Source organism: Rutidosis leptorrhynchoides, chromosome 1 (genome assembly GCF_046630445.1).
Source record: "Rutidosis leptorrhynchoides isolate AG116_Rl617_1_P2 chromosome 1, CSIRO_AGI_Rlap_v1, whole genome shotgun sequence".
NCBI classification, from domain to species: Eukaryota; Viridiplantae; Streptophyta; class Magnoliopsida; order Asterales; family Asteraceae; genus Rutidosis; species Rutidosis leptorrhynchoides.
Genome location: NC_092333.1, coordinates 164,867,632 through 164,882,013, shown reverse-complemented (window position 1 = coordinate 164,882,013; position 14,382 = coordinate 164,867,632). Strand labels below are relative to the sequence as shown.

At 32.7% G+C, this 14,382-nt stretch overlaps 1 protein-coding gene across 1 annotated transcript; it reads right to left on the bottom strand.

Annotated features, from left to right (window-relative positions):
- Window positions 1-4,028: 4,028 nt before the first annotated feature.
- On the bottom strand, window positions 4,029-5,701 carry LOC139866745 (cytochrome P450 94C1). Its single transcript, XM_071855040.1, is given in 1 exon segment — window positions 4,029-5,701. A coding segment is annotated over 1 exon segment (1,485 nt). The 5' UTR covers window positions 5,692-5,701; the 3' UTR covers window positions 4,029-4,206.
- Between the last annotated feature and the right edge of the window lie 8,681 nt (window positions 5,702-14,382).

Here is a 14,382-nt window from a genome sequence, read left to right as displayed (position 1 = left end):
ATTTTAAATATAATATTAAAAATTATCGTAAATATTAAAGTTATCATAATTAGAATTATCGTTTTATCATAATGTCATCTTAGTAATTATAAATATTGATATTTTTATAATAATAATTATTATTACAAAATAATACAACTTTTACTTACTATCATTATAGATATTATTTTATCAAATAAATATGTGATACAAACATATTTTACTACGTGTAATAACTTACTTTAATAATACCTATCATATTATCTTTATGATATTAAATGAACCCTATAAATTTTATTACTTAATATATATAAAAGTATATTTTATTATATAAATTTTATATAAAATTTTATTTATTAATAAATAAATTATATTATTTACTCTAATAAATCTTTTAAAAATATTTAAAAATATAAAACGACGATATTTAAACTATATATTAATCATGTATAGATTTTTGGAAATTATTTTGAGTCAAATTTACTTTTGTTGACTTTTGCATATTAGTCTCGAGCATTAGGACTGTGTTACACTATGACTTGACCTAATTTGTTAGACAAATATTGACCAACACATAAATATATATAATTAATTTAGGTTCGTGAATCCGAGGCCAACCTTGCACTTGTTTAATGACGTTATATGTATTTTTACTACGAAATACAGTATGGTGAGTTTCATTTGCCTTTTTACCCTTTATATTTTTGGGACTGAGAATACATGCGCTTTTATAAATGTTTGACGAAATAGACACAAGTAATTGAAACTACATTCTACGGTTGAATTATCGAAATCGAATATGCCCCTTTTTATTAAAGTCTGGTAATCTAAGAATTAGGGAACAGACACCCTAATTGACGTGAATCCTAAAGATAGATCTATTGGGCCTAACAAACCCCATCCAAAGTACCGGATGCTTTAGTACTTCGAAATTTATATCATGTCCGAAGAAGGATCCCGGAATGATAGGGGATATTCTTATATGTATCTAGTTAATGTCGGTTACCAGGTGTTCACCATATGAATGATTATTTTTGTCTCTATGCATGGGACGTATATTTATGAGAACTGGAAATGAAATTCTTGTGGTCTATTAAAATGATGGAAATAAATGATTATGATAAACTAATGAACTCACCAACCTTTTGGTTGACACTTTAAAGCATGTTTATTCTCAGGTGTTAAAGAAATCTTCCGTTGTGCATTTGCTCATTTTAAAGATATTACTTGGAGTCTTTCATAGCATATTTCGAAGAACGTTGCATTCGATTCATTGAGTTCATCAAAGATTATTATTAAATCAATTTATAGTTGGATAGTGGATATTATGAAATGGTATGCATGCCTGTCAATTTTCGATGTAAAGAAAGTTTGTCTTTTGAAAACGAATGCAATGTTTGTAAAATGTATCATATAGAGGTCAAATACCTCTCAATGTAATCAACTATTGTGAATCGTTTATAATGTATATGAACGGGTCCTTTCACTAATCGGCCGAGAACTACTAATATATAGGTAAGTAACAATAGTGTAATATTTTTATTATTTAAAAACAATAAGCATACGATCAAAATACTTTGGTTCTGATATTGGTTTGCTTTTGACTATATGCCGGATGAGGGGCTTTGGAGGATGCAAGATATGGCTTTTACTAAAATGCAACCAAACAGGCAACTTAACTCGCAACCATTTTATGACATTCCACAACAGTTATTTGAATACACGCTTCATAATCAGCCAGGAGTTCCATTTCAGTTCTATCTGTCACAAAACTTCAATTTCCGGACTAATGATTATGATGATCAGACGCAGTATCATGATCCTCGGCAAACATATCATAACTTCCATGACACATACAGTACCCCTCGGAACACATACAATACCCATCTGAACACATACAATAACCCGATGAACACATACACTACCTCTCAGAACATATACACTACCCCGGTGAATGCATACCAATTTTCTCAACAAACATATCATGGATCATCCTCTCGGACCCCTCAACAAACATTTCATGGCTCATTCTCTTGGAGCCCTCTTGACGTGAGTATATCTGATTACCCAGTTGAGGATGACCATATCGAGGATTTAGTAGGAGTTGTTGATGAGAACCAGGAACAAGAACCCCGGAGGAGTCAAAGGTTTAGACAACCAACAAAGTGTGGAACCAGTCATCACCTACAATATATACGTGAGGGACGTGGGGGACGTCGTAGGCATTGATTAGTTGTATTTTTTTATTCATTGTAATAGTTAGCTTTGGACTTAATTAAATCTCTCTCGTGTTTATGATTTACTTTTGTTATCATTTTTAAACACCAATAACAATATTTTATTTTAAACAACAATAACAACTAAATTTTATTCTAAACAACAACATCATAAAAAAAAACACAAATTACACAAATATCTACGTAGATCCACTGTCTTTAAAGAACACTTTTATTAATCCCTTGCGTGTAATGTTAGGGATTTTAACCTTAACATTACGACAGAAAATAGAACAATTTTGTAGCACCAAAACATCTCCCTCGCGTATGCCTTTAACACATTCATACTTACCTTGAACATCATCAATGGTCTTGTTTTGAACTGTTCCCTGAATTGTACCAGTAGTGTCCTATTAAACATAAATGAAAAGTTACATTAACATATATTAGTGAAAGCAATACAATTATGAAAAAAAAAAAAATACATAAGTTAGTCTTGTAAACTAACTTTCAGCATCAGAGACAGATTGTCGACATTATTTCGAACACAAGTCTTAACAACACCAACAACTTGATCAGCTGGTAAAAACCTACGCTGCCTCAGAATGTTTGCTATATCAGATCTACCTGCAGTAAAAAAAAAAGAATATAAAAAATGTCTGATGGTTTAAGTTGGCATTTTTCAAGACCTAACAATATTATTGTTTACCTTCGTACGGATACGCAAACTTCATCGCGTGAAGCCACAATTCTAATGTAAACGAATCATCAACTTCAGGTTTGTTTATTATTTCCCTTATAATATCTTGCGTACACATGTCATTCACAACGTTATTCTTCTTATTTCAAAGTTCATACGCATCTTGAAAAATACCAGCGGGTTCAGGAATTTGGTACGATAATTGGTTTTTTTTTGTTAGACCCGTAACCGCGCAACAAAGGTCGTGGTGGTGAAATAGGTTGCTTTCAGTATTTGACGGTTACGTTGGAGGGATGATGACTGTCGGGGGGATGGTGGCAACTGGGTCGGCACCAAAATGGTTTCAGTGGGACTTGTAACTGATACTCATTGAGTGAGGTCGGAATCATCGATATCAAGAAGGTGACCATCCATCATTTCCAAAATTGACCATTTTTTTAAATGTAAATTTGTGTTTTTTGTAGTTTTCAATTAGTGATTTTGTTGATATATAAATATCATTTTAATATATTTGAAATCTACTTGTGTTGTTTGTGATGTTATTATAAAAGAAGATAATGGTGGTATAAATAAATGTAGAAAATTATCGAATTTGACCAACAAAAGCAGGAGATTCAGACAAAAAAGTGATTGAATGATGATAGATACCCTGAAGTTTAAAACTTCGGGTTTGCTGAAAAGCTTGTAAAACTGGAGTTTTAAACTCCGGATTAGAGCACGTGAATAACTGTTTATGTCTTTCTCTGTAAATTTAAGTGCTAACATTTAATGGTGTTAAGTTTTGTATATTACGGAGTAATGAATATATTTAATTTTGGAATATATTAGGCAAAAATCATGATAAGTGGATAACTAAACGGTCAACTTGACCAATCCCAGGGCGACTACTCGCTACGCGAGCAGCCTGGAGACATTGCAGGCGAACCTCCTTAGCCATAAGTGGATAACTGTGGGTGCCTGGAATCGAACCCATAACCTCCACTGTAGAAGGTCAGGGTCATAACCATTCAACCACCACTTACCTAATAATTTATATATACTGTACAAGTTACAACAACATTAACTACTCTGGTCTTATTAATTAATTACATTTACTTAGGCAAGTCTCTAAGCCGGACAACCGCCGGAAGTCCTCCACTCACGGTGGCAGTAAGTCCCTGAGGAAACCATAATATTTGGTTCGGATCCACCACACTAACATCAAACCTTCTTATCAAACACAATGCAACACTTTTCATTCACGTAATAATTTATATATACTGTACAAGTTACAACAACATTAACTACTCTGGTCTTATTAATTAATTACATTTACTTAGGCAAGTCTCTAAGCCGGACAACCGCCGGAAGTCCTCCACTCACGGTGGCAGTAAGTCCCGGAGCAAACCGTAATATTTGGTTCGGATCCACCACACTAACATCAAACCTTCTTATCAAACACAATGCAACACTTTTCATTTCAACTAATGACATTTCTTTCCCTAAACAAACCCTAACACCACCTTGATAAACTGGATACTTATAAGCACTTTCTTGCTTAAACTCTCCATCTCGGATCCATCTCTCCGGTTTAAATTCCAACGAATCGGGTCCCCATATTCGCTCCATCCGACCCATCGCATACGGGTGGTACGTGACCCGACTGCCGGTTCTTACGTAACTCCCATCCGGTAAAACATCGTCTTGTTTTGTAAACTTTCAATCAAATTGAACCGGTGGATAAAGCCTCATACTTTCATGCAATGCAGCTTGTAAATAATGCAAGTTTTTTAAGTCTTCAAAATCCGGTAATGTTTCTCGGTTCGGACCCATGACCCGATCCGATTCTTCCCGGATCTTTTCCAATACTTTAGGGTTTTGTGAGAGAAGTAAAAAGAAACTAGTCAAGGCTGATGCCACCGTGTCTCTTCCAGCTAAAAGAAAACTAATTACAATATCTCTAAGATGATCATCATCATTAATTGAACCCATGAATCTTGAAAGCAAATCATTTTTTGATGAAAAACCCAATTCTCTTCTTTTCTTGATTACTTGTTCCGCAAGTTTCTTCACAGTCATGATTGATTCTATTAACCTTTTTTCACTCCCTATGTTAAAAAGCCTCTTCATTTTCCATATAAATGGATACGGTGTCGTACCTCTTTCGGCGCAAAGTTTTGAGCTCGAGTCAAAAGCGGACTCGAACTCAGAAATAGGTAGTTCCGGTTTTAAACTACCCGGGTCTAACCCGAATGAAAATTTACAAATACTATCAAAAGAGAACCTTCTAAAGACATCTTGCAAATCCAAAACGGCGTCGTTTTGGTTAGACACTTTCGTAAAGAAAGGAATTAATCTAGATTCAATCTCCTCTTTAACAATATTCAAAGCGTGTGATCTTATTGATAAACTACCAAGTTCCAAACTTGCAATTTTTCTTTGAAAATGCCAATTTTTGCCATCAACGTTGAATATCCCCTTGCCAAGAAGGTCTCCAAGGATAGTAGAAAAGGCTTTTCCTTTCGGATAATTATCGAAATTTGTTTTTATTATGTACTCAACATTATCCGGATTTGTAGTTATGATATTGTTGAGTACATGAAGATGAATTGTCCCGGTTGGTGATTTTCGTAGAAGGTGAGTGTACCAATCGGAAAGATTTACAAACTGTGAAGTCCAGCTCCGCGTAATGAACGCGGTGCAGACTTCACAGTCACAACACGGCTTTAGCCGGAGGACGAATAAACATAAAGAAAATAGAGCGAAAACAGCTACGAAAGTGAAGAAGAGTAGGGAAATTGTAGCTTGGAGTTCCATTTTTTGTTGTTAATGGTTGAGTGAAGAAGTGAAGATATAGTCTGTGAATGTGTGTATTTATAAGGTGAAATGAGCATGAGGGGGTGAAATGGAATTGGTGAAGATGAGGGGTGGGAATTTGGACATGAGATAAGCATGTGGAGATTGGAGGGGATACACGTGGCGAACACGGAGTGTCCGTATTGTAATTTGCAAAACTCCTGCCGTAACATATTGATAACCACGTGCTTATCTTAGTTTATTACTTTTGTTGGTTTTGGATATTTTAAAGTTGTCAATTTGGTTTTTGTAAGACTTGTCTAGTTGTCTCCACAATAATGCAAGTGTGCAAGTGTGTATCATCATCATCATCATTTGATTGAAAGGAATATTAATGTATTTAAATGTTATACATAATAAAACATATATTTTGTTAAAAGCTGGGCATTTGTATTTGAGGTAATTAAAATAGATTTAAGACATACCTAAAAGTTAGTAGTGGAAGTGAAATGATTGATGTTTAGATCACCAGTCGAAGATAGTAATCTTAGGTGAAAAACTTTCATAGTTCACAGTCTAAGTTTCTTTAAACGGGTTTGCTTGGTTCTAACCGTACACGAATCCTCTCGGTTTCTCTCAACTTGTATAAGTGTGCACGTATACTCTTTCTTGTGTCTTGTTAACTTGCGCACCTCCTCACAATATATAATAACCATACCGTAACCATTATGGCTATTGAAAGGTTCTCATTAATCCATAAATTAATAATTAGTTAATATTAATCAACTAATTAAATAAATGGGCGCGTAATACAAATTTATCACTAACATAATGGTATTAAGTACTAAGGAAGTTAATGGACTGTGACGTCCTCCAGATAGGGCCTGGAAGAATAACGTCACTAATTATATCAAATCACAGTTGTATAAACGAGAACGATTCTATATGAGACGTTTTATTGAGTTTTGCAGCGGAAGATAAATAGATTACATTGTATTTAATGAACAATGCATTAAATGTCTTTAATTGATATGATATGAAATGCATGACTCCAAGCATGACAAGCAATCATCATCAAAGCAGCAGATATACAGCGGAAGCAATATTTAAGTACCTGAGAATAAACATGCTTAAAAAGTCAACACTAGGTTGAGTGAGTTCATAAATTTGTCATAAATAATGATTTCAGTAATAGTGTTAGACCACAAGATTTTTGTTCATAAGTTTGGTCTCGCAGGGACCAATTAGTAGATCTCGCAGATCCAAAAGTTATTCATAAGCTTGGTCTCACATGGACCAATTAGTAGATCACACAGATCCAAAAGTTATTCATAAGCTTAGTCTCACATGGACCAATTAGTAGATCACGCAGATCCAAAAGTTATTCATAAGCTTGGTCTCACATGGACCAATTAGTAGATCACGCAGATCCAAAAGTTATTCATAAGCTTGATCTCGCAGGGACCAATTAGTAGATCACGTAGATCCAAAAATTATTCATAGTTTGCCCCAAAGACAAGTTGTGTTTATACTTGTCGGTTAGGGACTTAGTCGGACATAGCCGGGTATAACGTAGTTTAAAGTTGGTACTTGTGTCTAGCGTGTAAAACAGTTATAAAAGTTGTGCATGTATTCTCAGCCCAAAAAATGTAAAGAGTAAAAGGGATCTATAAACTCACGAAAAATCAGTTTTAGTATTTGTATTCATTTCATAAAAACAGTTATAAAGTAGCGCATGTATTCTCAGCCCAAAAATATAGATAAAAAGGGAACTATGAAAACTCACGAAAAATCAGTTTTAGTATTTGTATTCATTTCATAAAAAACAGTTATAAAAGTAGCGCATGTATTCTCAGCCCAAAAATATAGATAAAAAGGGAACTATGAAAACTCACGAAAAATCAGTTTTAGTATTTGTATTCATTTCATAAAAACAGTTATAAAAGTAGCACATGTATTCTCAGCCCAAAAATATAGATAAAAAGGGAACTATGAAAACTCACCTTAAATAGCAGTTGAAGTATTCCTTGAAAGGAATGAAATGAATGGAAATAAGTGACCAGGATCTCAACCTAGAGATAGAATGTACAATCAGATGTTGTCTAATAGACATAAGTATGGTAACTATACCAATGATAATGGTTTTCTGAAAGAAATTCCATTATCGGAAAGGTTACTATCTATGGAAAGTTTCCACTTTTAGTAACTTTCCAATTATAGAAAGTTCGGGTTATAATCTTTAATAAGACGTTGTACGACAATCTCAAATCTCGTTGCTATTATACAAGTCACTTGAATGATCAGTTGTTACCGGTTGGCCCAGGATCTCTTGACCAAAATCTATGTTTGGCATTCGAGATCCACAAGCGTCCCATAATGGTACCAAGGATCACCCTAGGCCTTAAGTAGCGTTGAGGTTCATATATTGTGCACGTTATCTTGATTATAACCTTGGTGATAATAACGATAGTAATAATAATAATAATTGAAAATGGAAACATCACTTATGACTCAATATTGCAGGAAAAAGTACGCAGATGTAACGGACATTACAAATGCTAGGTTGACCTCACGAACAATACCCAAAACCTCCATAGCTATAACACATACTTTTCTTAGCTCTATCCCGCTCACAAAACCCGTTTTGAAATGACCCGCTCATGACTTCGTCGTAGTATTTTATGTATAAATAATAATATGTTATAATTCAGTAGGCTTATAACTACCTTTAGTGATTTGATTCTTGATTAAGAATACTAATAATGAAGTGTAAGAACAAAGATGATAATTGAGAGAAAGAAAGAAACAATTTGTAAGTGTGAGAAATGGTGCAAGTTTAATGCTTGCATTCATGTGTATTTATAGCCTAAAATTTCAATATAAAAATACATACTTTATGTACCAAAATTGACTATATGTATACTAGTTTATAATTTTATTTTTAGTCAACATAAGGATGTACTAGTTTATACTTTCTTTTTTTTAATTTTTATTTATTTTTAGTCAACATAAGGATGTATTTGTTTAGGATTCTTTTTAGTCTCATTATTATTATTATTATTATTATTATTATTATTATTATTATTATTATTATTATTATTATTATTATTATTATTATTATTATTATTATTATTATTATTATTATTATTATTATTATTATTATTATTATTATTATTATTTTCTTTATATATATATATATATATATAAATTCATTTCGAAATATATATTTGAAATATTTATTTAATATTTAGTTTATCAAAATCAATTATATTTTAAAGTTTATTTTAAAATCGTTTAAATAATATAAATTATTATAACACGTAACGTTTTTAATATATATATATATATATATATATATATATATATATATATATATATATATATATATATATATATATATATATATATATATATATACATAAAATTGTTCGTGAATCGTCGGAATCATATAAAAGTTAGGTTTAAATTTAGTCAGAAATTTTGGGGTTGTCATAGTACCTACCCGTTAAAAGAAATTTCGTCCCGAAATTTAGTTGTTGCCATCAATCGGCGTTTTTGTAAACAGGTGAGGATATTTCCGTTTTATTTGGTCTTCACGTTCCCAGGTATGCTCGGGGCCTTTCTTGAATTCCAACGGATAGAATATTGTTTTGTTTCAAATGTTTAAGTCATACGAACCATAATTTCTACAGGTTCTTCGACGAAGTGCATTTTATCATTAATGCAGATGTTATCTACAGGATTAACAAGAGTGTCATTTGACTAGGTTATCCTCAAAAGGAATGATGGTGCTATACAAGCATTTCAGTAAATTGGATACATGAAATGTGTTATAAATAATTGTTAGCTTATTTAAACCTTGAGCATTTATGCCACAATATTAGGGTAGACAAAATAGAGAGGAGTTCATGAAAATCACTGTCATGAAATTTGATAGAGATCATCATTGTTTACAACAAGAATGATGAATATGAGTTGAAAAATAGAGTTTTATTAACATTGGGTAATATGGATGTAATGATCCGTTTACAGGAAGAGTATAAACGAAGCTATCATAAAAGAGTGAGTTGATGTTCGCCTTAACTTTTGATATAGTTAAAGTTGATTTCTGAAATTCAAGGGATTCAAAGAAATCTTCGAAATCTTTATAAGATTTGATTCTCCGGCAATTAAGGAAATTAGGATTTTCTTTGATTAAATGCGGTGAATTGCCTTGATTGTCGTTTCTGGAATTTCTCTATAAATTAGCTTCTTCCTTTTCATTATTTTCACCACTTCTATAATTTCTTCCTCAATTCAAACTTCCAAAAGATTAAGAAAATGCTTAATCCAGTTCTGATCCTTGTTATTATATTGACCATATATACAGTCATTCTTCTTTTTCATTTACCACCAGAGGAATTTGTTTTCTTCTACTATTCCCTTGGGGTTATAACGTTTTTAATTCTCCCGTGTCTTTGCGTTGCAATACGTATTGATATTCATGGTTTGTAATTTCCGTGTTGTTGTCGGGCTTTATATTTTCCCTTATATGTCGGAGCTCTATGCTCTTGTTTTCTCTTCTCGACTTTAAGTAAAGCGAGTAATGGTCCAGAATTCGTAGGCATGAAGTTTCGAATGAACCTACTGTTCTAATCAGGAAGGAACGTAATATCACAATTTGATTTGTTAAATTACCAGAATCACTGAGGATAGAACTATCAAGAATATATTTTCTTGATATGTTAAGAGGTTAAGTAGAATGTAAGAGTCGTATAACATGGCAAATGATGATTATAAAGTCTATGAATCATCATCTCCCATTAAAAATTTAGCATGACTTACTGTAATATAATCACGTTGGCCTGACGTCATTATATTATACTAACCCATGCTTCAATTCCCAACACTTCTTCAAAACATTTATAATTTAAACTTGAATTTTACAGAATATAGAAACTAATACAGTTTCCTTTATGATGAAATAAAGATATCGCAAAGAGATAATTAATTGCGGACAAGAATCGTTATTAAGATATCTTCAAAAATATAGAGGATATTTATAACGAAAGATACGATGATATCTTAGAATTTCTAATATCGAATGATAATGAGGAAAATTCTTCCGTAAAGATTTAGAATGCGTAAAAAAATCTTCCGTGGTTTTCATCAGAAATCGAATCATCTAGATTCTTTGATTACAGGTTTAGTCCTTGTGATTTGTCCACAACTTCCTTCATGGTTTGCTCAATCCGTTTTCCAGTTCCAAATCTGAGCTTTTTCAATGTGTCATTCTTTATCATCAAACTTTTGGCCATTAAGACCATCTATAGCTTTTGCTGCTTCGTCAGCATTCTCAAGGTTAACGAATCGCAATCATTGATTATCAATCTGAGATGGTTTCAAGAAATTTTATTTTTAGATGATTAAACGCTGATTGTAATCATCAACGGATATATTGGTTGACGAATAGGCATTGTTGATTTCAAAAGTAATGAATGATAATTTCGGTGGTTTGATGTGATAATTCATCATTGGATACGAATGAATATAATTCATGAATGTAGTGATCTTTAGGAAGATAACACCTGTTAAAGCTTTACTTGAATTCTGATATATCAAAATCAGAATATGTAATTGAAAATGGTTGTTCTTTAGTGAACGGATACATATATCTTGTGATTGTAAGTAGTGTATTTACTGACTACTGAATCAGAATTGAAGAATGTACAATGTAACATATTAATGTGAGATATAAATATTTCTCGGGTTTTACCTACCCGTTAAAATATTTTCATAATTAACAGTTTGTACAAAAGAATTTTTAAATACAATCTTTATGAAGATATACGTTCATATATGTATTCTTCAGAAATAATATAGATTTAATGAGTTAATATAATATTAAACTCATTTGATTTGCGGTTGAAACGAGAATAAATAATCTCCAAAACCTTAGAGATTTCATAATTGTCGCGAAATATTTCGCTAATGAAGTTATGAATCAATGCTTCATTGTTCATTGTTATTGATATACCTTGGTATATGATGTTGATGCTCGTGAAATTCTTGTGAAATTCACAAGGCACGAATAATGTTTTCTAGAAAGTTTCGAGTACATCAAAAATAGGAGTGTAAGATCAAACATGTATTTGAATAATACACTTGGTTTATTATGAAATGGAGTTTATTGTGCTGAAGCAGTGATTAACAATTGTTAAGTTATTAACAAAGTATGTACATCATAGCATATTGTGATATGAATTAACCAAGTAGTACATACTAGTTAAAATTCACACGTAATAGCTTAGTACGAAAAGATTTATTATTGTTCCAATCCATATATATAAAGTATACATATATAATTCTTCAGAAAGAATGAGTCAATACATCTTAACTTATTATTACTAATATTCCTTGGTATCTATGGGGCGTATGATGTTGATATCCGAGGTACCGAATGTGATGTTGAGGCATGGGATGCGGATGTTGTTGTTGATGAAGCTGGTGATGTTGGTGGTGATGCTGATGGTACTGGTGGTGATGGTTATGCTGCTGGTGTTGCTGATGCTTGTAGATATTGCACCATATTCTCCAGAGCCACAACTCGAGTGCGAAGCTCGTTGACTTCTTCTCTTACTCCGGGATGATTGGCGGTTCGGACTAGCGGATGAATAAGATCTAGAATTCTAGATATTATATATTCGTGATGGGATATCCTGAATACGAGGGTGAAAATAGTGTTTCGGATTGGTTCGCCGGTAAGTGTTTCAGGTTCTTCGCCAATAGGGCAATTTGATGAATGGAAAGGATCTCCTTCTTCACTTCTCCATTGATTAAGTCGACTACGAACCCATCCCCAATTCATCCAGAATAGATGATGGCTGATTGGTTCATTTGTTCCGGTTATGCTGCCATTGGATTTCGAGGAGTTCGAAGAATCCATATTATGTGTTTGGAATTAGGGTTTGATATGAAATGGGTGTTGAATATTGAATGATATATTCATCTCCTTAAATACGTATTTGTAGCAACAAGATTTTCGTAATTTACGGAGGAAATTTAGGAAAAGTGTTAGACAAAGTCTATTGGGATAGATATGATAAGATATGATTTGTCTATACTCCAATAATGGCAGTATGACGTGTCGAGATCATAAAATGATAAGTATTAATCTAATAATCTTTCGATTAAAGACTTTCAATTCGTATACTGTGATAACCCAATGACATTTTTTGGTTCGTAAACCGATGCATAAAGGCATAAGGCGTATAGGTACGTGATATAACAGGGAGTTATATACGTTTGAGTATGAATAGTAACCATTATAGGAGTTTCAAAAATCATGGATAATATTTCATGTAATATATATGTAATACACAAAACCATGATAGATGATACAGGAATGTCAAGAATTTCTGAAATCATAGTGTTGCATTTAAATGCGGTGGCGAAATTGGATAGTACTTAGGACAGTGAGCAGAGTTCTTAGATTGGCTTGGCATTCTAAGATAAGTAAAGTTTCTAAAGTATAGTGTAGCATTTAACAGTTAAAGGCAACAAGTAAAGGCACTATGGTCAAGGAAAGTTGTAGTCCTACATTGCTAAGGTACCTAATTGTATAAGGCACACATAAAATGCAATCCTGGTTCTCTACAATAAACTGCTCTGATACCAATCTGTGACGTCTTCCAGATAGGGCCTGGTAGAATAACGTCACTAATTATATCAAATCACAGTTGTATAAACGAGAGCGTCTCTATATGAGACGTTTTATTGAGTTTTGCAGCGGAAGATAAATAAATTACATTGTATTTAATGAACAATGCATTAAATGTCATTAATTGATACGATATGAAATGCATGACTCCAAGCATGGCAAGCAATCATCATCAAAGCAGCAGATATACAGCGGAAGCAATATTTAAGTACCTGAGAATAAACATGCTTAAAAAGTCAACACTTGGTTGAGTGAGTTCATAGGTTTGTCATAAATAATGATTTCAGTAATAGTGTTAGACTACAAGATTTTTGTTCATAAGCTTGGTCTCGCAGGGACCAATTAGTAGATCTCGCAGATCTAAAAGTTATTCATAAGCTTGGTCTCACATGGACCAATTAGTAGATCACGCAGATCCAAAAGTTATTCATAAGCTTAGTCTCACATGGACCAATTAGTAGATCACGCAGATCCAAAAGTTATTCATAAGCTTGGCCTCACATGGACCAATTAGTAGATCACACAAATCCAAAAGTTATTCATAAGCTTGGTCTCGCAGGGACCAATTAGTAGATCACGTAGATCCAAAAATTATTCATAGTTTACCCCAAAGACAAGTTGTGTTTATACTTGTCGGTTAGGGACTTAGTCGGACATAGCTGGGTATAGCGTAGTTTAAAGTTGGTACTTGTGTCTAGTGTGTAAAACAGTTATAAAAGTTGTGCATGTATTCTCAGCCCAAAAATGTAAAGAGTAAAAGGGATCTATAAACTCACGAAAAATTAGTTTTAGTATTTGTATTCATTTAATAAAAACAGTTAGAAAGTAGTGCATGTATTCTCAGCCCAAAATTATAGATAAAAAGGGAACTATGAAAACTCACGAAAAATCAGTTTTAGTATTTGTATTCATTTCATAAAAAAACAGTTATAAAAATAGCGCATGTATTCTCAGCCCAAAAATATAGATAAAAAGGGAACTATAAAAACTCACGAAAAATCAGTTTTAGTATT